Raw genomic sequence first — 23584 nt, forward strand, 5'->3', positions numbered from 1 at the left:
AAATGACTTCGTTTCGAGTAAATTCTGGATGCTACCCACTCAGGAAACTTGGAATACATTGGACGAGCAGTATGGAGGAATATTGAAACGTTTTTTGTGGACTTTTATGGACCTTTCTGCCTCGGGCACCATAGACCTCCATTATTTGAATGTCAGCAGACAGCAAGAAGCCTCCCAGATCTCCAAATGCATTTGAGATATCAAAAAAGTACTCCAGAGTGTTGTTCAGCATGGGGGGTGAGTAGAAAATGAAGGCTAATCATGTTTTGGGTGTACTATTCCTTTAAATCAACACAAAACAGGTACCTGAACAGAGTGACATACTATGGGTTATGAACATCAGTTCACTTAGTCTAATTAGTTCCAAGTTTTCTGCCTAAGGAAAACTAGCTGATTGCATTGACTCATTTTCTCAGCAGCAATCAAACCCTAACACCGAGCATGCTTGTGGCTACACTGAAAAGGAAAACTCCATTTTAACAGGAAGAAACCTTCAGCAGAACCAGGCTCAGTGTGAGCGACCATCTGCCGAGACTGACTGGGGTTCAAGGAGATGGAACCCCACCTCAGTGGGCCTGGTGGCGCCTGTATACTGCAGGCTCTGTTTTCTTCAAACATTTTTTTTAACCTTGATCTGCCGTGCTGATTCTGGGCAAAGTCATTGTACTCTCAGGAAGCCTTTCTCGTTTTTTAAACGGCACTCTTACTTTTTTTTATGATTTGTCTCGCTTGTTTCATCCTGCAAAACATGATGCAAGGTAGGAATGGAGAAAAAAAAAAACCCTTCTACTTAATCGGCGTCAGCCCGCAAAGATGACGTATATTGTAATGGCCTGTAAAACTCGGTTCCTAATTTGTCATGACTCAGAACAGAGGACCCAGTATTCGAGGCATGACAGACAGTGTGATTAGTTAAAAAGTGTTTATCATAAGACTGGGGAATCAGAGTAGCAGCGGCTAGGGTGCCTGAGGCAGGAAACTCTAGGGAGAGGAAAAACAGGTTAGGAAGATTATGAACGTGAAGTACTAAGCTGGTTTACAAGATCAGTCCATAGCCAGAGAACAAGGTAGGATCCAGACAGTGGGCTGCCAACAATCCGCCCAGATAGTCCCAGATGCTGCAGCCATGGAAAACATTCAGGAGTCCAAAGCCAGGTCAGGCAAACAGATCAGATCAGAACAGTAACAGGTCGGCTCAGTGGTTGAGAGGCAGGACAGGATCAGGTAATCAGAAGTACTCAGATGAGCTAAAAACACTCTCACCACTGGCATGCGAGAACAAGACTAATCTGATGAGTGGATGTAATCAGCATAAATAGAGGTAGGAGCAGGTGGATCAGATGAGAGGTAATGAGAAACCTGGGAAGAATTGGACAGGTGAATGAAATGAGTAATTAAGCCAGTCATCAGTGCCAAGATCATGACATAATTGGCCAAAAGGTGTCTGAAGTCAGGCTTGTATTTCTTTTTATAAAATAAATATCTTACTAAAATGTATGTAACATACTTACCCATTGCTATCAAATAATAACTAAAATGATTGTGTGATTATATTTTTTTGTTTTGTTTTTGCAAACTTACTCAATATTTCTTACAAGTCTATGTCTTTATTTCTTTATAACTAAACTGTTTTGCACTAGCATGAGAGCACAATTCACAGGGAAAATTTTTGTACATCTTTTTCCTCCCTAAATGTAGATTTATTTCAATGTTTTACTGTTGATTTTTTAGAATTATTCTCTTTTCCATTCAAATATAATTCAAACATTCATTATTACTTGTGAAAATCTTTGTAGCTTGTTTTTAATTTTATATTTTTAAATTATTTTTCTCTCATTTTCACCCTTGTGTTGATAAATATTTTTTGTTGCTGTTGTTTGCTGCTTAATTCCGATATAGGAACTCATTGAGAATTGAGTTATAATGAGTCAGCTGAAGTAGAAAATGAAACCTTTACATTAGTTAACCCTTGAAGGAATGTAATTTTAGTTTGCACCAATTTGGCAACATCACACATTTCAGGTAGATGACCAAAGGTTAGATGGATAGCTTATGCCTTTCTGTCTGAGGGTACTATTTAAGGGTTCTGCTATTTTGTTGTAGCCATGTCAATTCCTGAAAATAATTTAATTTTTCTTTATTTTTTTGTGATCCCTTAAGTGTGCATTTTTAGCAAAGGGTGTATTTTAGTGATTTATTTTCATCATTCTTTTACAGTAAAAGACCAACTCTGCAGTAAACACAGGTAATTAATGTTATCAAGAACTGCAGGGCACAAGTTTAGTTAGACACGATCGTGATCCTTAATGATAGCCTACCTCATTCATCCCAAGGCCAGTTTTGATGTGTTTACCACACACATCTTCCACTGATTGGGGAGGGCGTTGGAGACCTACAGCAAAGCTGTTTTATCAACATGGACAAACTATTTAAAGATGATTTGGCATTCCATCTATTTTGCACAAGCAATAAAATTACGTTAAAGCTTAATTAAAAAAGTATTGAATATTTTCCATTTTTGTTCTATTCTTCTATTCGTTGTGATAGAAATGCATCTGAGCTTAAATGTTTTGTCCACAATTTTACTGTGGAAAAAGTGACGATCTTAAATTCACCAGCAGAGGACGACATTTAGTCACTTATCCTCCAACTTCTTCCACTATAAGCTCTGTAAATAAAAAGATACGAAACGTTTTCAAACTTGGAAAACTAAAAGTCCAGTGTTTTTTGTGTTTTTGTTTTTTGTTTTTAACTTTTTTTGTTTTTAACTTTTTTTTTGTTTTTAACTTTTTTGAAATAAATGCAAAGATGTTCATTTTGTCAAACACAACTAAACCTTGCTTCAAAAGCAGAAATTTGCTAAAAGCGTCATTGTTGGAGATTTTTGGCTTTAATTTCTTTTTGAAAAACCGAGAATGTTCGAAGAATGGAATAAAAACAGACCTATAGTCTAATCAGGGGCCGGCGGGGGCCAACAGGAGCTGTGGCTCCAATATTGAAGACATAAAGTTGCAGCAATATGCTGATACGCACTAGCACTGAAACTGTCCCAGATTTTATTAGTTAATTAAATGTTTGTTTGTTTTTTTTTGTTTTTTTTGTTGCTTTTTTATCTTTACAATTTTGTTTTAATGTTGATTTGCAGATTTAAGTTGTTGCACATTTTTCTCAGTTTTTCTCTGCTATCCATAAGTAGTTTGCAACTTGCAGTTCAAGAGCCGTCTTTAGCTTTATGAAACATTTAACACATCAAACAAAGAAATATTATCTTTGCTGTTTTTTGTTTATCTTTTTTTTTTAATCTTGTGTCCCATTAAACACAGTTGTGCCTATTCTGGCCCACTGGTCATTGTTGTCTGGAACAGCAACTGAGTAGCAACTTTGTAGAGCCATTCTGAAACTTCAGTGTTATTATGCTTCTAATAAAAAAATAAAAAATGTCACCACAATAAATATTATCAGTAAATTTAAAGGACATGTATACATGAAAAGAATACTTCAGTGACAAATGGGAATTTTTAAAGAACAGGGACAAAGAATGAAAATTTTCTCTTCCAAAAACAGAAATGCAAATAGTGGGTGTCAGATATGAGATTATTAAGGCTGATAAAACCAACAGAGTTTCAATCTTTTAATTTGTTATTACACATCCAGAAACTTTATTTAGAATTTAGAAAAGTAAAGGTTTAAAACGCCAGAAAACTGTTGCTTTATTTGTTTATTTTCAGAGGAGGGTAATAACTAGTAACATTTACTCAGTTACATTTACTTTCAGAACATTTTGAGAAAAATGCACTATAAGGAGTAGGTTTTCTGCTTCATACTTCTTACTTTTACTTGTGTAAAAATTAGATAGAGTATCACAACTGTTACTGGAGTAAAATTTCTGGATGCTCTACTCATTGTGAGTAACCTCCCTCAAAGAAGGACAGGCTTATTTTACTCAAAAATGCAAAACAGAGAAAAACAAAAACACCTACATTTGATGTCTGAGACTCCAGATTTTACTCCAGCCTCTTTGTTTTAATGTTGTTTCCTATTTGCTGATCTCGCTACATCTTTTTTAAGGTCATGTGGAAATACGTATCATATGTATAGCTGTATCATATGTAATATGATGCAGTTTACTGTATGATATTACAGGAAGTAACTTGCCATATTCTCACCTACATCCATAACATACTATCAATAATGACGTCAGAGACTGTATAGCAAAAAATATGTAGTGTTTCTTTCACCAGAAATTATTGTTTAATTTCTGAATGTTACAATTTTTTTCAATCTAATTTTCAAAATTTTCTTTTGTAAATATACATAATTTTAAAAACATTAAACCGGATTTTATGATCAGTTGCTCACTACATGAGTAGCCTTTTCCCCAATTACCTTTTTACTTGAATAAGTTGTTGAATGGCTCCTCTTTACTGTTACATGAGTGAAAATAAGATGAAGTAGAGCTACTTCTGCATGAGTATAGTTTTTGGGCACTCTACCCACCTCTGTTTATTTCAAAGCTGTTAATTTATATGTGTTGTTTAGTAATCACTAAGATAGATAGGTGTTTGTTCTGGTACTGGAATGCCTTGAAATATCTTTCAACAATTGTCAAATTTATGTAAAATTAATGGAAAAATGTAGGAAAAAAAATCCTAATTAATATGGTCATTATGTCGGGAGATTAGTTTTAATATATATATATATATATATATATATATATATATATATATATATATATATATATATATATATATATATATATATATATATATATATATATATATATATATATATATATATATATATATATATATATATTTCATCTGCCTTATCTAAAGTCCACCAAATTAGGATTAACAGACTTAATAATTTGACTGATTGTAAGGAATGTTTAGCCTGCCTGCAGATCAGATGATATCTGATCTAACATAAATGCTAAGCGAGACAGTTCAAGGTATAACATCAGAAACTGTTTGAGTTCTGTTGCATAAAACAGCCTGTTCATGCTTAAATTCATTTATTGAGGCTGTTTTAAAATAATCCGGAATCGATAAGGGGGCCAAAATTCACAAAAAATACGTTTAAATGCTCAGTTAACAAAAACCTTTCGTAGCATCTGCTGTCTCTAAGGGTGGCACAAAGTGGTTCTAGGGGAAGCCTATAATTACTTTTTCACACGAGAAAACTGATTTTAGATTGCTTTGTCCCTTTAGTTTGGATAATTATCTGAAACATTTAAGTGTATGAAAAAAGGAAAGAAATAAGAAATCTGTCAGCACTATATAATAGAAAATCAGAACTTCCAGTATATAGTAACAAAACTTAACAGCTTAACAGTCAAATCGATTCATTAGAAACTCACAGTACATAACTAAGAATTATTTCTGTGCATAATATCAGCAGGATTGTAGTCTGATGTCTATTGTGATATTGAATTTTTAAGAATGGCAACACACAGATTATTACTGAGAGGGCATTTATTATGGCTGTTATTCATCAGTATAGAGGGGAGTGTTCGCCCGGTGGCTAGTGCAGTGCGCTTGTGCTCTGAGAAGGTTGTAAGTACCTGTTTTTATCCCCGCAGTCTGCCACTCTGGGTCCCTGAGCAGGACCCTTAACTCCACACTGCTCCCGGGCGCTGCACAATGGCAGCCCACTGCTCCTCAAGGGGATGGGTTAAAATACAAAGGTGAATTTCTGCAGTGTGACATCAATACATTTAAATTATTATTATTAAAGTAATATTATTACCAATTGACAAACAGCTTCATATTTACTTAACACTTTAAAGACAAAGTCACCAAGTCCACACAAAAAGGTAATAAAATGAAGCATCAAATGTCAAAAAGATTTTCATGAACAGAATACACAGATCACTCATAATAGGGAAACAAATCACCCACAATACTGAATATGAATAAAGCTCACATTAAATCTTGGATAGTGAGCAAGTCTTCACTAATTTACTCTTTTTATTCTTTAACGGTTTCCAGTTCTCTCTAAAAAGTTGCTTCCCCATTTAATCCAAATGGAACGTAAATCTAAAACTTAAATCTAATAACCATCGTCAAGTCTACAGCAACTAAACAGCAGAAGAAGCTGCTTTAGGCCTGTACTGAATTTCCCTTTAAAAAGATAAGTGTCCTGGTCATGCTCTGAACTCATACAATATGTATTCAATGTGACGCGACCGGGAAGATTTTTTTGTTCTCAGGATAGCAACAGTTAAACGTAATGAATTTCGATAGTTTAAAAGGCTGACAGTGCTATCACTTTAGGCCAAGTTTCTGTTTAGTTTGGATCTTTTTGCGTCAGTAAAAGGAATCATACCAGCCAGTTAAATCCTTTTGGACCCACAACCTTTCCGATGAATGTAGCAGCACTTCCATAAAATATTGCAGTTCCATTTTCCATCTTCCTATGTGTTCCTTTTATTTCTGCGGCTTGACTATTAATCCCATGATGACTCGCTTGTAAAACCCTGCTGGCCACCTCTGAAGCAAAGCAGGGATTTTGATGGCTTTATCCACTGGCATCAATGTGTCAGTGTGGATAAGCATATTTTGCCAACATGAGGAGAACTAGCCATGGCAGTTATGAAGCTGTCTCCCATCTGAACCCCCAAACCAACAACTGAGCAGCTGTGACCAGAGTTTATCCCTCCTACTCATTATTCAAAGCTTCAGTGCTGATGTGACTTCATTTGTCAGTTGAATGCTCTAATTTATTGACCTATAACTTGATAGTATAAGTGTGCTAAATGGAGCTGGTGGGTAAATTGTAGACTAAATGAGTTCAGAAGCACAAATAACTTTTATGATGTGTTTCATAGCTTTCTTTTGCATATTTGGGCTGGTGCATTAGAGTCTTTCAAAGGTATTTACACTCTTTAAACCCTTTTATATTTTCTTAACTACAAACTCCTGTTTGTTATTGAGAATATATAAGATATAACAACATAATGTGGCATATAATCGGAAGTGGAAGGAAAAAGTCACACAAATAAATACAAATATTTAGTGAAAAGTCACTTGTAACTTTGCAAATCTTCTCATCTACAAATAATTTTATCTATATGAAATATCAATTATATACAAATTTATATAAAAACAGCTAATCATCACTTACATGATATGGAACAACAAGTTCAAAGTATTGCTAAAGATTCCCATTCAGATTAATTGAATCTTTCTAATGCATCAACTTGCTTTGATTTAAATTATCAAAACTGTTTATATCAAGATTATAACAGTGTTTCTTCTGTTTTTAGCTCAATCCATCCTCTTTTTAATTGTGAGCAGTTTATTTGTCCTGGATAAAGAGACAGAAAGGCTTCTCCAGATCCACTGTAGAACACACTGCTACAGTAGATCTTTCCTTCCTACAGCCATCAGCAAAGACAACAACTGGCTAAAGAAACCCTTATAATACTACCAGAGTTGGGAAACTACTTATATCGAAAATTATCTTAGGAGTATGTTTGCTGTATGTTACTTTTTAACTTTTTCTTGTGTAATATCATTGTGAAGTAGATTATTAGTACTCTTTGTCAAGGCTCAGCACAGAGGACCCATTATTCAAGGCAAGATAGACAGTAAGATTACTCAAAAAGTGCTGATTTAATAACGACAGATCGGCAGTGGCAGCTAGGGTGTCTAAGGCAGGAACCTCTGCAAAATGAAACACAGGTTAGTGACAACTTTAATCTGGTAGAGGATGATTACAAGAAGGTGAGTCACTAACCTAGTGTTAAAGTTCAGTCTGTGCCCAAAGGAAGAGGTGGATTCCAGCTGAACGGCTTCCAACGTGATGCAACGATCACTGCCCAGACGGTTCCAGACGATGAAGTCTTAAAGACAGCAGAACTGGCAGGAGATCAGATCCAAGCAGATGAAGGAAGGTAGGACAACATAGAGGCTGAAGCCAGGGCTGGTGTTCTGTTCAATTCAGTTTATCTTTATAGCGCCAATTCACAACACATGTCATCTCAAGGTACTTTACAGTTCACCAGATCATACAATCAAATTGATTCAAAGTTTTCTATCTAAGGAAAACCAGTTGATTGCATCGACTCATTGACTCGAACGCAATCCCTCACACAAAGCATGCTTGTAGCGAGAGTGGAGAGGAAAAACTTCCTTTAACAGGAAGAAACCTCCAGCAGAACCAGGCTCAGTGTGAGCAGCTATCTGCCGAGGCCGACTGGGTTTGCATGAGACAGAAGCAGAGATAAAAAAAGGCAACTGTAAAAGGTGGCCTCATCCAGCAAACACACAGCCAGGCAGATGAGCTCCGAGCTAGCTCCCATGTCAGATGATGAAGAGGGCAGCCAACTGATAATTCAGTTGATTTATATACTGCCAATTCACAACACATGTCATCTTAAGACACTCCACTCTCAATCCAAGTTGGTGTCAGGAAGTAGATCCAGAATCGTCAACAGGCAGAATTAAGCAGCAGTTCAAAGACAGGTCAGGCAAACAGATCAAAACAGGGACAGGTAGGCTCTGAGGTCCAAAGGCAGAACGGGTCAGGATCAGGCAATCATAACACAATCAGATACACTAGAGATCTCTCACTAAAGGCTTGAGAATAATCTGGTCTGATGACTAGAAGCAACGGGAATTAACAATCAAGCCAGTCATCAGCGCTAAGATCATGACACTCTTAGGTAAAATGCTTGCAACTCTATCCACCCTGAGTAACTTCAGTCAATTAAGAACTAGCGTATTTTCAACAAACATGTTCCTGAAGCATACAGTTCAAGCTTATGTTAAAATGAGAAACAACTTTTGTACACATGATTTGTTTCTATCTGCTGAACCTTCTATGACATTTGGAGGTAAAGCTGATATACAGTAAACAGTACGTTTTGCCACTGAAAAAACATGTATTTAACATGTATCTCACATGTACACTTTAGCTTCTCTAAGCATTTTATAAATAAAAAGGTAAAAAAAATAAAAAATTGGATAGTGTTTCCTCTTCCAGAGTTATTTTTTTGTACATTTTGGAATTATGTTAATTATTGTTGTTTCCATTTTATTTAACCCTGTATGATACCACAATTATGCTTGATGAGTAGGCAGTCGTTGAGTAAATCCGAAATGGAAAAGAAGCTGATTCCAAGAAGCTGATGAACCGCATTGTCGCATGATGTGGAAACAATCATCTAATCCTGAATGTGAATAAAACAAAGGGGATGATCGTGGTTTTAGAAGAAACAGGAATAAATCCAATTCTATTAACATCATGGGAGAAGATGTAGAGGTGGTGGAAGAGTATAAATAACTCAGTGTTTACCTGGACAACAGATTCGACTGGAGATGCAACTATGAAGCCATCTACAAGAAGGGACAGAGCAGGCTGTACTTCCGAAGGAAGCTTTGGTCCCTAGGAATCCTCCATAAGTCTGTTGTGGAGAGGGTGATCTCTCCCTCCATCATCTGCTGGGTTAACAGCATCAGAGCAAATGACTTAAAGAAACTGAACACGTTGATAAAAAGGCTGGTTTTAGGAACTCCTCTAAATCTTCTGGGTAGAATTTCCCAAATAATTCTTCATTATATAAAGAACATTAATTGACAACAAGTTGAACAACAAGACTGTCTTCAGCCAAAGGCTCCTGCAGATCCACTGCAAGACAGACAGCTATGATACTTCATGCCTTTTAACATCTTCATCTCCTTGAAAATAGAAATCCAAACCCTGCATTTTAATTGGGAAACACTTAAGTATGTTTTGATGGAATTTAATTAACATTACTTTACATTTAGGACTTATTAGTTGTTTTCTTTTTGTGACTTTTTATAACACTGGTGGCACATTTTTATGGGCAATAGGCTGACAGGAAATGGGGATAGACGTTCAGGAAAGGCCCACAGGCTGGATTTGAACCCAGGTCACCCGCATTGAGGACTAAGGCCTCTATACATGGGTCGTGTGCACTAACCACTGCGCCCTTATCACTGGATTTTAATCAGTATATCTGATGTCATCATCAGTTACTAAGTACTGTTTACTCTTAAAATTACCTGTTTTTACTGTTTACTGACTGGCTACTTTTTGCTTTCATAATTAAAAATACTTTGAAGTGGCGTTATTCTGTCTAGAGTACACTTTTTGTGCACTCTACCCACCTCTAAGTTTGAATTTTAACTTTAATTTCCCTTCAGCATTAAGGAAGTATTTTTGAATTTAATTAAACTAATATCAGTAAGTCAAAATAATCCAAATTGCTTTCATAATAAAACTTCCATGCTTGCTTGCCATATCCCCTGTATGCTTTGTGACACACTTTAAACAGATATCGATATAGCTGCAGGCCTTTTCGCAGGTTTGGCATTTGGTCCACACATTTGCAAGTTTTTGCTGATAAGCGGATTAGTAGTCTGTGATATGTGAAAGGCTTTGGGTGTTGTTTGATAACAATCCCTGCTTTAGACTTCTCCACATTTTTCTCTCTGACATGTCTGCTGTGTTGCTTGGTCTTAAATGGGCTGTTTGCCCCTAATGTTCTCTGCAAACCACAAGGCCTCTTCAGAACAACTGTATTTTACTGAGTTTAAATTACACACAGCTTGATTCAGTGTACAAATAAAGGGATTTCTTTAGGGAACTGTTTTCACTCGATTTGATTTATTGATATCAGATTATCAGAGCTGAATTGAAATGCACATCACACACATTTCCCCTCCCCTTTATGGCTCTTCCTTATGTTATTCTATCTTATAAATCCAAGTACAACATACTGACATATCTGGATGTAATTGGACAGAATGTGAACAAAAAAAAAATCAGGAGATATGAATACTGCAAGGCTGTGCACGTGTGGTTCTTTGGTTGCCCAGATCATCAGTAGATCTTCAAGTGCAGGGCCGGGTGAATGCCCCCCAGCCCCCCACCTCCCTTCCACAATGTGATGTGTTTCCTTTTTTGTGTGTTTTTTGATCCCTCTCTTGCGGCCAGGCTGTGCTGTGGTGAGGCGCGGGTTCGAGTGGCGCTCCTGTGTTATTTTTGGCAGCAGCTCTGGTTGGTGGCTGTTGAGGGGAGAGGAGACAGAAACGGCTACGGCACAAAAGACCAAAATCGTAGCTGTTTAAGGGATTGCTGTCTGAGAGAATTGCTCTGTGATGATTGTGTGCGTGCGTGAAATCATGCACTCACTCACATACAGTATAGAGCTGGCATGCAAATGTGTTCATTTAACACTCCTCTTTCCCCAGACCACACACATTTAGACTTCTTCCTTTTTAAAGAAAAATCGACATCATTCTGGCTCTTAAATGTGAATGGATTTCTGTGCTTTTGTCATATGGAAAGTATTTTTTTGTTTGTCAGCCACTTTGTTAAAGCACTGTATCCTTTGTGGGAGAGACTGAGACACACTGCCTGCTTCGACAACACAAAGTGTAAAACATTCACGCTCCTCCCTCCACGTTTCTGAAAACACCATTCGAAAAAGATTTTCTCCAACTCTTTCCTTGGCCACAGATCAAGAGAACATTATTGCTCTCCTTTTATTTATTTATATATTGTGGTGGTAATGTGTGTGAGGGATGTGTAATTGTGTGTGTGTGTATGTGTGTGTGAACCCGCAGAGATATTTCAATTTCTTGAAAATATTAAATAAACATGCAGCAGCTTCAGTGAAGCTCTGACTGCCAGTGGGTTTTGGGTTGGACGGGTGAAGGAGGGAGGGGGTTGTGGCCGTGGCTCTGGGGGGGTGAAGCAGCTCATGGTCAGGGCCCCCACCGGACACACTGGCGCCTCGCGCTGGAGGACTTCTGAACCACCACACTCCTCCACCAAAACCCTGCCAACCCAGGCTCCCTGCTTCGGCTTCCAACCCAAATCACTCACTTCTTTTTCTCCATTTTGTCTCGCTCCTTCCTGCCCTGTTAGCTTTTCCCTCCTCCGTTTCTTCGTCACTTGATCTGCATTCAAAATTATTTACTTGCCACTGAATTGTTGGCTTGTTGCACTCCCTGACTGTTTTTTTAATTTTTTTTTTTTACCTTTTCTCCTGAGGATATTGTGTTTTTGCACCTCCTCCCATTGCTCATGTGGCTCTTAAATCTTGTCCCTTTAGTGGTTTCAGCTCAAATAAAACAAAAATGGCAAACAAGAGGAGGACTGTGATCCAACCAAGTTTTTTTTTCTTCAGTTAGGAAGAATTTGCCAGGGTGACAACATGTTTTCTTAGTGGGAATCATCTCTAATTCCAAGAGATATCAGAGCACTAGTCTCTTAAAGACACAAATTTCCATTGTGCCTCAACAGGGAAAAACAAAAAACAAAAACACAATTATCAACAAACAGTCATCTGGAGCAAATGCAGTTTTAAAAAAAACAAACTTGAAGGCTCTTACTGCAGTTTATAAGGAAAATTATGAATATCAGACTTTTGAGGAGATGAGTTACGTCTTTACGTGTCACACATGCTCTTTTCTTAACCTAATTTTCCCCTGGAAGCAATTTGTCATCCGGAGGCTATTAAATGGAAGGCATATTATCTTATAAAAAGGCACAGAATCACCCACAACCCTCACACAGTCCCTATAAACAAAATGGCCTCATTTTGGCAGAGGGTTTGGTGCATTGGGCAGCAAAGAGGACCCCCTTTAAACTTCAAGGGCAGTTCTTAGAGGCCAGGAAATGTTATAAAAGGATATAATTAGAGCAGCAAGTATGAAAAGCACTCTAAGCGTGATGATGCAAGGTATTGGGCCTGAATGTGTCTTTGATTAAAATGTCAAGATGAATGAAACTTAGAAAATGCTGTAATAGTAATTGTTTGGGAGGAAGAGTAATTTGATCATACAATAGAGAAGTATTAATACCCTTTTATTTGTTTTGGTTTTTTTTACTGTTTAAGATTATAAACTATAATTTTTTGTACGATTTTATATAAAAGACCTATGCAAATTAGTTTACTAATTTGGTGGAACAAAAGGTTTGTGCCATAATAAAATGCTTGCAGTTGAAAATGTGAAAAGGTTGATGTTTTTTTGTTTTCAGTTCTCTTGAGCACTTGATGCTTTCATGCATTAACATCTGCAAGTCTTCTGCATATTGTTCTCCCAGCTTTGGAAACCTAGAGAGTGATCTGACAATTCTTTTTAGTAAAATAGCTCTAGGTACATCACATAAGGGGTCTAGAAATATAATTCACAGTTTGTCAGAACTTTGACTATGCCATTCCAGCTCATGATCATGCTTTCACCTTAACCACTGAGCATACCCAGCTGTGCAGTTGATAACTAAAAGGAAACCTGGTTGCAAATTTGTTCCTGCAAGCAAACGTGTTTAAGAGTTTCTTTGCCTGTATTTAGCTTAATTTCCTTTCCTGAACAATGTATTTGTGCCTTCTATGAAAAATCTAATAAAACATCAACATAGAATTATGGTGCTACCACTATGATTTATAATAGAGTGAGTTCTGAATAATGTGCTCTCATCTGATTGCAGCACCTTCTTTCACATGTTTCTGTGTCCCCTCTCCCTCATGTGAAAAAACTAAAACTAAAAGGGCTTTTCATCGCTTGCTTTGCACCATGACTCTTTCCTTGTCACTTTTCCATATGTGCAGGACAATCAACCCTGTGCAGTGCTTCTCCTGTCTGAACTGTGTATGTCTGCAGCTCCTCAAGAGTTACAACAGTTGTCTTGGTTGCTTATATCCATATAAAAAGGAAAGCAGGTATTAGGGCTTAGATAAGAACATTCAGGGCTGGATTGAACAAAAAAAAAAGAAATGATTATGTAATATACTTTTGCTTCCTCTCTTGAATTGTAAACAATGGTTGCAATGATAAGAAAGACCTAAGTACACCTGAAGGATAATGTTGCCTCTTCACCTCTTGACCTCACCTTTTTTTTTCCCTCTCTTCAACCTTTGTCTTTCTCGGCCTGAACCCTCTGTTCTCTAGGTCATGTTTTGGTTCATTCTGGTCACTTTAACTCTTTGGTACAAAACAAAGCATTATCTTGCCTCTGTTTACAACCTGACTGCTGAGCCTCTGGGCATGGTGACATTCTTTAGCCATTTCCCCTTCAAATTCCCTCATAGAAGCTCAGTCACACCTGCATACACCTGTGCTTTTGTCCTACCCAGAACTGAACCCCCCCTGCTGTGAATGTGCTGCAAGGGCCTTGCCTGGAGGTATGCCAAAGCAGTCAGTCATTTTCATTGATTGGTAATAGTGAATAAGATAATGTGAGAAGAGGTTGCTTTAATCACCATTTGTTTACCTTTTCACAATTTATTGCATTTAAAATGCACAATCAAATGCAGTCAATAGAGATATTTAGGAAAAAACAGCAACAAACTGTGGATCACAGTGAAGTTGAAGAAAAATTATTAATTCTGTTTTCTGTTTTCTTATCTTTTTTCCCACCGAAAAAAGGAAAAGAAAATGTGTCGTATCCATTTACATATAGGGCCTTTAATATTATACCCTTTAATAGTTCTAGTAAAACCATATGCCTTCAAAGGTATTACTTTTAGTACGTACTTACTGTTTGTAATATATTTAGAGCATAAATATAGCAGCTATGTTAAGGTGTCAGATTTTTTTTAGAGAAAAATAATGAGCCATTAGCTTTTAGAAGCAAAATAACACTAAAACACATGTTTGCAATAAAGTCATGTATTAGTTTAAAACAAGTTCAGGCTGCAAGACAATTTTGTGAGATTGGACTTCTCACATAGCAATGTTTAATCATCATTCTCAAATAGAAAGCCTATGGGACAACATCAAGCCACCAAAAACAACTATATAGACAGAACTACAACTAATCATGGATCTAACAAATTTTGACTTTGCAATGAGAAAGCCGTTGTTGAAAGAAAGCCATAAGATGCTTTGTTTGCAGCTGGTTTTCCAGTGGCCACAACCGTCTCAAGGGACACAGCAAACATAATCAGGAAGCTTCCATAATCAAAGCTCACACTTTTTATTTTTTATTTGCAAAACATGGCTAGGGCAGCCTCATACTGTGAAGAACATTTTTCCTCAGCTGGGAGGAATCTAGTAAGAGTTGATGGTGTTGAATCTCAGAGGGAAAATGAAATAGTAATAGAATAGAATGAATAGCCGAAAGACAAATAATTGGAGATGTTGCTTGTTACAATCCTTATTATAAATATAGAACGTTTGTACCTTAAAAGTGGAAAGCTAGACAGTGTAAATGAGAGGATACTGTAGATGAAGCTAACTACTGAAAAAAAAAATGCAACTGTTTTTGCAACTTACTTAATTGTATTTAGATACTGTAACACAATTGTTTCATGTTGGCAGGTTACGACATATAACAATTGTGCTAAAGTAACTAAATATGATTAAGTAAATACCAAAAGCAGTTTTTTATAGATCAAAGTACATACATTTTTCAGAAAGTCTGAATCCAAATGGATATCTGTGGTCAGACTTAAATAAAGCTGCTCACAGATACCCTCCATGCCATTTGATTGAGCTTTTATGCCAAAAAATGGGTAAAATGTTGGTTTCTACACTTGAAAAGTGGAGATAGACCACCGTTAAAATGCTCGTAGCTCTAAGAACTCTTACAACGGGCTGATATAAAGGAGTGAAAAGTTTTAACTCCCCAGACTTTTCTAATTTTTTTTTTTTGTTAAACAATTTAAAAACATTTATACTTTTGTTTTCTTTGTCTCAAACATGAACTCAAAGAAGAACAAATTTAAGTTTACAGTTTGAGGGTAAAAAATGTTTTACAAGATTCCATAATAATTGTCTTAAAAAAATTGCTAGGCATTATCCAAAAGGATCAAATCTGCAATCTCCCTCCAGCCTGGAGGGACTCTTTTACAGTGAGTTGGCGTAACTCATCAACTCTGAGAGCAAAACCAAACACAGCAAGAGAAAATGTTTTAAAGTTTCCTCTTCTTGTTAGACTGGAAATGAGATGTGTGATGGCTTTAACAGGTGTTTCTTCTGGGACCTTCTGGAAACCCCTTTTTCTTTTCAGTCTCTTTAAGTGCAGTGATTTGATTTTCTAAATGGAGTAAATGGGGATCTGTGGGTAAAGCATATGGAACAGATTGTCCGGTTTCTACTTCAACCTCTATGTGTCACTGCATGTATATTTTTCTTTTATGACCTTGTTTGAAGAAACACTTAATGTTTCCTGACTTTCTAAATAAAAGAAGTAAAAATAAAGCCAAAGTTATATTATGCCAACACCAAAAGTGTATTTTAGACAGAAAATACCAGTAGCAAAGGATGGTTTTTAAAAGCCACTGACCATCTTCTTCAACCCCCCTCCCCGCGAACCCCACCCTCATTTGCTGGCCTGACACACCCAACCCATTCGCTGTTCACCATGTTTGCCTTTTATCCTGTAAACTGGACCATGCGCCCACTTCAGACCACCATAAACATTTTTGTCCCTGATGACAAAGTCAGCCTGGGGAGGTTTGATATAAATTAACCTCAACTACAGCCCATTAGATGCTCTAAATTGGAGCCATGAAGCCTGGGAAGTGTAAATGTTACAGCAGAAGAGTTGGAGTGTTAGTGCCGATCGCTTCCCCTGTCATAAAATGTCTTTATTTCTTTTTAGAGGTTGTATTTAAATTAAAAAGAAATGTAAATATACAACGCCTTACAAAAGTATTTCTGTTTTGTCATGCTGCAACAACCAACATATTTGATGGAGATTTTGTGACAAAAAGCAACACATTTTTGAAATGAAGGAAATGTTATTTAGTTTTTTCCGCATAAGATTACTTAGTATTTCTCTCAATTTATTTTAGTATCATCTTGGATCAGCTACCTCCTGCCAAACAAAATCCCCACAAGAAGAGTTCAGGCTATTATGACCTGTACACTGCTCTCTTAACACAGTTTGTAGCACAAAAAAGCTTTTTGCCACTCTTCCAAAAAGTGGAATTTTGTGAAGTGAACAGCTTTTAATGCATTTTTCCCTTCCTGAGGTAAGGATCTTTGTAGCTCATCCGTATTTGCTGTCATGCGTGTTGTGACCACTTCTCTGATTAATGTTCTCCTTGTCCAATTTGTCAGTTGAGCAGAAAACATGTTTACAGAAAACTAAAGTTTGATTTACAGAAATACATTTTTGCATTTTGTTAATCCTCCTTATTCTTATGCAAATCCGATCAAAACTGCTTTTAATAGGTGCGAGATGCTTTTGCTTGCTAATCTCAACAAAACACCTGTTTAAGGCACTAATTTAGTCTCTCCTTAAGTTGTTTAACTTTTGACTCATTGTGGGAAACAATCCTCCCTCCTAAGGTATTTTTATGAGGCCTGGCAGTAAAGTGGTGAGAAAGGGATGACTTTTCAACTTATTGTGACCATTGACTGCAGTAAGCCCGCGGAAGAATCACACAACAGCCCTCTCAATTTGCAAACATATTTCTTGGTCAGCTCAGGCTCTTTTTTTTTTTTGCATTTGTTTTTCCAGATCTCGTCTTTCCTCATGCCTTCTACCTTAATTGGGGTCCTTTGTTTGACCGCCTCCCTCCATAAACAATATAACTGCAGCTCTCCTGTCTTAATCCCCTCTTCTTCTCTCTGCTGATTCTTCTGGAGCATCGCTCACAGTAATTACCCCTTTCAGGCTGCAGAGTGCAATAATTGTCCTGAGTGTAACTACAGTGGCTCTCTGAAAGGGGGTCATTGTGTCGAGTTGAGACTTCAATTCAGTTAACGGCTTTTTTCTTTTTTTTGCCGGAAAAGATAATGAAAGTATTTGCTTGGCTTTAAGGAGAGAAAGAGATATGAAAGGAAGACCGAGTGGAGGGAATCAGAATTAAGCAGAGAGGAATAAAGTTCATGCAAACAAAAAAAGCTGATTATTTAATAGGCATTTATTTATTAATCAAGTCAGAATGCTTTTTTGCATAGAAAATAAACCCAGGAAATGGAATACTTGATTTCAATTTGTTTACTCGTGAAAGCACCATAAATTCATGATTCTGCTCCGTGAATCTAACATGTGAACATTTCTGAGGTTTTCTGCTTTGACACTATTTACAGACTCTTTTAAACACATTTCACAAGAAGCCAGCAAACACTTGTAGCTCCCGTATGGACCAGAGAAAATTAATCCTGCCAGCTGCAGCAAAATAGACATCTTTCCAAGAGAAAAAGAAAATAGGAAATGCATAAAAAAGTAGAAAAATATCACACCTAACAAAATTTATATATTGTTATTATTATATAAAGTATATTTAAACAATCTAGGAAGCCCTTTTTATTCATCACTTTACATGGTGTGGAAGAATTCACAATAAAAAAGTTACAGAATTCGATACTGCACACATAAGATTCAAGATCTATAAATAAAACTTTAATAACATACTTCCTAAATTCCAACTCGTAACTAATAAATAAGAAAAAAATCTTAATTTAATGCACCATATTTTTCCTTCTTGGCAAGCTTGAACCATTATTTTCCCTTTAGGTATAATATTTCCCACAACATGTAAGATAATCCCCTGTGTTGTATAATTTAAAACATAAATTAGATTATTAATGTAAAAATGAATTTAAATTAAACAAAGTAGGAAGCAAACAGCAAATACAATGCAACACCTTATCATGGTTTCTCTGACAACAAGTAGCTGTAAGTGAGATTGTCCATTTGAGGAATATTGAATAAGTATCAGAGCGCAGCTGTAAATCTGACTCTTTTTTTTTTAAGTCCAGGCATGCAACGCTTCATTGACTCCATCATCCCAACCATAAGTCTTGTTCTAAAACCGCTTTCCTTTTACAGCCTCGGAGCTCTTTTCCTTCTGCATTTGCAGATTACAATTCCCCAGTGGTTTCTCTCATTTAAAAGGCAGAAAATGTGTGCAGATTGCTAAATGTCCACATGACAATGTTTTCTCATATATAGGCCTGAGCAGGCATACTTTTTGTGGGTGCCCGTGCATATATGAATTCATTATATATGCTTGTGCATTTGCTTGTAGTTATTGTTGTGCATGCAAATGGTACACGTGTGTACATCATATACATCAAGGTTTTGGATGTGTGTATTTGGCAGTGTGTCTGCATATAATTTCTGCTATATGGCTGCAGGCTTGTATGTCTTTTCTTGCACTCGCATGTGGTTTCTACATGCCCAGTCATTTATCATGTTAAGTCCAAATGTTTTCTTAAATATTTTTTTTCTGTTTGTTTTCATTGGAAAGTTGCTTGTTTTTATCAAAGAAATCCCCCCAAATGTAAGAAGATAAAGCTGGAGGAGAACTTTAAAGGATTCAGATCTCCAACAATCCGCTGCTGTTCTCCACCCCATTAGATGTGGTGGTCTTCTCTTCTCCGTTGGCAATTTGGTCAGTGACAGGGTTGCTTGGTACAGCGTTGGAGTTCAGATCAGTTGTGTCTTCGGTCCGAGGGTCAGTATCTCCTTCCACGGCCCCGGTTTTGCCCTGCATTGCGGAATCTGCGTGGGTCTTCTGATGTTTTGAGAGGTGGTCACTGCGGGTGAAGCGTTTGTTGCACAGCAGGCAGGTGAACTTCTTCTCCCGCGTGTGGGTGCGCACGTGCCTTTCTAGCTCATCAGAGCGGGTGAAGCGCTTCCCACAAAACAGCCAATTGCACACAAAAGGCCTCTCCCCCGTGTGCCAGCGCAGATGGGCTTTCAGGTGGGAAGCCTTGCCATAGACTTTCCCACAGCCTGGGATGTGGCAGCTGTGCACAGGTTTTTTCCTCAGAGAGGCGGCGGAGGCTCCCAGCCTCTCCAGCTCCTGGCAGTTGGGGCAGTCACATGAAGACCTACTGGGAGTAGCCCCTCCGCTATAGCCTCCTGATCCCCTAGCAGGCTTTAAGCCCATTGAATTCTCAATTAGCCCCGCACTTGATACAGGTTTGGGCTTGTACATGTCCTGGGGCAACATGTGTTGGGAAGGTTGGAGGAGGTGGGAGGAAGAGCCCAGTCCTACCGAGGAGTACGGGGCTGGGTTGAGGGGCGTAAAGTCGGAGCTGTAACTTTGGAGCTGAGGGCTCAGCGATGCCTGTGGGGCTACAGGCTGGAGTGAAGCCTGTAGACCCCCATCGCTTTGGGGCTGTGTCGCTGAGAGCCAGTTGGAGTTGGGGTGGACGTCCCACCAGGAGGACGTGGCGTTGGCTGGAGCAGCAGTTATGCCGGGATGGATTCCAGCCTTATACCAGGAGCCATACGGGTGTGTCATATCCAGAGAGGTGTAGACACTGGTGAGACAGTCGGCTGGGGAAGCGTGTGTTTTGGACACTAAAAGAGACGGATCCTGGGACACAGATGTCTGGAAGGAATGGGAGAAAGGGTTGTACTCTGAAGTATACCCACCAGCCGAAGGAGGAGGGCTTCCAGTGGGACTCAGCAGACCACCGCCTCCTGCAGCTGTGGTGAATGAGCCGGCGTAGGAGTCCGTCAGACCACTTCCATCTGAAGCCCGCCCGTTTTTGACTGTCTGAAGGTCAGAGGTCATGGTGTACTGCTTCTTTACTGGAGAGCTGCCGGTTTTGCCAGGTGTTGCTGAATCCCTGATGGGGCTGGTGCTACCGAACTTGTTACAGGTAGCAGTTAACATAGCCAGAGGACTGGAGCCATAGCGTGTGTCTTCCTGGAGACCGAAATAATAAAAAGAAGACAAAGGGGGGAGGAAAGTGAAACGATATGTCTGCAGGATATGGCTGCTTGCCACTGCCTCTGTAAGTGTCAACACTAATAAAAAACTTATGTTTGAATGACACACATTTTCTTTCTGCACTCAACTCTAAAAAAAAGGTTGAGGCAGGGGATATTTAAACTTTTAAATGATCTGTTTATTCACCACATTACTCTCAGGTGACATTAAGCCTCTGATAACAAGCTGTTCTTGAATTTACAAATAATAAAAATTCTTTAAAAACTAGTGTAGATTCATGTGCAAAATTTCACACAGACAAAAAAAACTAAATCATTATGGTTTTGTTTAAATACTGAAATATCAAGAATATGCAATTAACTAAACCAAAATATTATACAGATGAAAACTGATTTTTTTTCATAAAACTTCCTGTTCATTATCATACTGACTGTTGAGTGGTCCCGCTTCTATATTTCTCTGTGACTAACTAAAAAAAACAAAACACTTAACACATGGATGTGACAGTATTTGCAGAACTCTCAGATTTTATAAATTTTTACAGTTTTAAAAATTCTTACAGTTTGTTTGAAGCTGGACAAAAATGAATTTAGAACAAGTAATTTTTTAATCATTATTATTATAATATGACCAGACTTTATAAATAGGAATTGATTCCAACTTTGCAGAACATTATCATCTATAAAGTTTCATCGCAATTCTGATCTGTTTGCTCTCAGAAGGGACTTCACTAAAAGAAACATATATATAAAAAAAGACAAAATCTTTATTGAAATTGAAGCATTGATTTAAATATCTGAGTTTTTTTCTTTATTACCTGCACTGTTACATTTACCTTATAATGCCTTTTAACACCCAATTCATTGTAATAACCTTAAAATGAAACTCTAACAATATTCTTACAGGCTTGATTTGTTTCAGGGAGAAAAGGAAAACGTACTTACAATTGCATTCCCTAGCTCCAGAACAGATGCGGCCATCCCTGAGAAACTAAATCCTTTAGGAAGCTGAGGGCAGAGGGAGAGGCGCAGCTCTGAGTCCCGGGACACTTTGGATGGAGTCCGGATCCAATGCGGGGAAGCGTTTTGAGGCGCACTGGGTCCGCCCCCTAATTATAAGCCCTGGGCTCTTTGAAGACTTGCTAAGAGGCAATAAAAACCCAAAAAGGATGGAGGGAAACGGACGGAGATTGGTGGCTAAAAAAGCGAGGACATCCCACCTCCTCACGAGAGATTTTTTTTTCTTTTTTAAATTCTTCATCCTATATAAAAATGATCGGGTAACTCATCAATCACAGTGCGCAATTTATTTCATTTTCCCTGCAGTTATGTGTGACCATGAGAAAAAGATTGAAAAACATAAAGAAAGAACATCCGAAGTAAAAAAAACAAAACAAAAAAAAAAACAAAAAACATTTATCTGTAATAAAATTATATTCACCGGTATAACGCGCGTTATTAGAAAGTTTCATCTCTTTGACAGTTTAACAAACAACTGAAGACCTCAGCGTTTCCTGGGTGTCGGGAATCATAATAATTAGTCTGCACCGCACAAATAAAAGAAATTAAGTTGAATAAGTGTGTGGTTTCTATATCCGAGGTTTTATTATTCTGGTTTTAAACCTCTCTCTGTTTTCAATATTCCCAAATGCAGTTAACTGCGTTTTTAGACTTAGTGAGATGGTTAAAGTGGCTACACTACAGAGGCAAGGCGAGAGGAAAAATTATCTAGTCGTAAAACAAAATAGGAAAGGAGATTATCACATCAATTAAAATAAAATTCAAACTTCAAGCAGAACTGGAAAGACTGCTATTCATTTGTTCGAGGTTCCTCAAAATGAAGCAAAGATAGAAAAAAAGAAGAATTCTGAGTATATGCATACATAAATCAATTGATTATATATATATATATATATATATATATATATATATATATATATATATATATATATATATATATATATATATATATATATATATATATATATATATATATATATATAATTATATATATATGTATTATATAGTATAAATATATATGTATTATATAGTATAAAGCCATTTCTAAGGCTTTGAAACTCACAGTGGAAAACCTATTTAAAAATATTTTAAGAAACAAATGACAAAATGATTGTAAAACAGTGCTTCTAATACCTATTTGAAAGAACATGTAATCACCCTGGTATAATCTGCAGCATTGGAAACCTGTTACATTTATTAGATCTGTATCATATTAGTTAAAGTAGGAATTTATGACTCAACAATATCAAAAAGACATTTATAAACAACTTAGGGTAAAACCCACTGATGAAGCATAACACAAAAGTTAACCGTACTTTCGGGGTAATGTTTTCTGGACTATGTGGAGTTTTTGGGATAGATTTAATTCAATTCAGCGCAGTTTATTTATATTGTGCCATTTCATAATACATGTAATTTCAAGGCATTTTGCAGTTCACCAGATCATACAGTCAAATAGATTAAAAATGTTATATCTAAGGAAAACCAGTTGATTGTTAGTCTCGTTACATCTGGAATAAAATTGTAACAGATTCTCTAAAAAATTAATGTCTATGGTCAAACATGGCGGTGGAAGTTTGATGGCCAGGGGTTAGTTTTCTGCTTCATTACCTGGGTGGTCTTCTGTAATTACTTGACCCGTAACTTTCCTCTTTAGCAGAAAACCTTGAAAGGGAATGTCAGCCTAGCTCAAAATTTTAAGCTCAAATGTATTTAGTCATACAGAAGACTATGATTGAAATCACACAAGCAAGTTCACCTTGAACTACCTCACAAAAACAAAATATAGTTCCTGAAGAACCCTTGTTAAATCAGGACTTTAATCTATTTCAGCTGCTATGGCAGGACATCAAACAGGATGGAATATCCTCTATTGTGTCAACTTGGACATAAAAGACTCACTTCTGCTCGTTGCAAACACACGAATGGCAATTAATTCAGC

The 23584-nt window shown here is 37.2% G+C and overlaps 1 protein-coding gene and 1 long non-coding RNA gene across 2 annotated transcripts; both read right to left on the reverse strand.

Annotated features, from left to right (window-relative positions):
- Window positions 1-289: 289 nt before the first annotated feature.
- Window positions 290-6577, reverse strand: LOC119786301. Its single transcript, XR_005281171.1, has 3 exons — window positions 6328-6577; window positions 5564-5656; window positions 290-1359 (listed from the first exon to the last, which is right to left on the reverse strand). It is a non-coding gene; the product is annotated as an uncharacterized LOC119786301 (long non-coding RNA).
- Window positions 6578-17835: 11258 nt separating this feature from the next.
- On the reverse strand, window positions 17836-21721 carry sp7 (Sp7 transcription factor). Its single transcript, XM_038295421.1, has 2 exons — window positions 21568-21721; window positions 17836-20599 (listed from the first exon to the last, which is right to left on the reverse strand). Exons 1-2 carry the CDS (start codon window positions 21601-21603, stop codon window positions 19256-19258), a joined length of 1380 nt encoding a protein of 459 aa, XP_038151349.1. The 5' UTR covers window positions 21604-21721; the 3' UTR covers window positions 17836-19255.
- Between the last annotated feature and the right edge of the window lie 1863 nt (window positions 21722-23584).

The sequence above is a fragment of the Cyprinodon tularosa genome, unplaced genomic scaffold (assembly GCF_016077235.1).
Source record: "Cyprinodon tularosa strain WSP-4 unplaced genomic scaffold, ASM1607723v1 ctg10, whole genome shotgun sequence".
In the NCBI taxonomy this organism is placed as follows: domain Eukaryota; kingdom Metazoa; phylum Chordata; class Actinopteri; order Cyprinodontiformes; family Cyprinodontidae; genus Cyprinodon; species Cyprinodon tularosa.

Coding starts and splice junctions, on each gene's coding strand:
- sp7 (XM_038295421.1), bottom strand. CDS start 21,603: ATGGCCGCATCTGTTCTGGAGCTAGGGAATGCAATT. Junction 20,600..21,567: donor TGGAGCTAGGGAATGCAATT/GTAAGTACGTTT, acceptor TTCGGTCTCCAG/GAAGACACACGCTATGGCTC.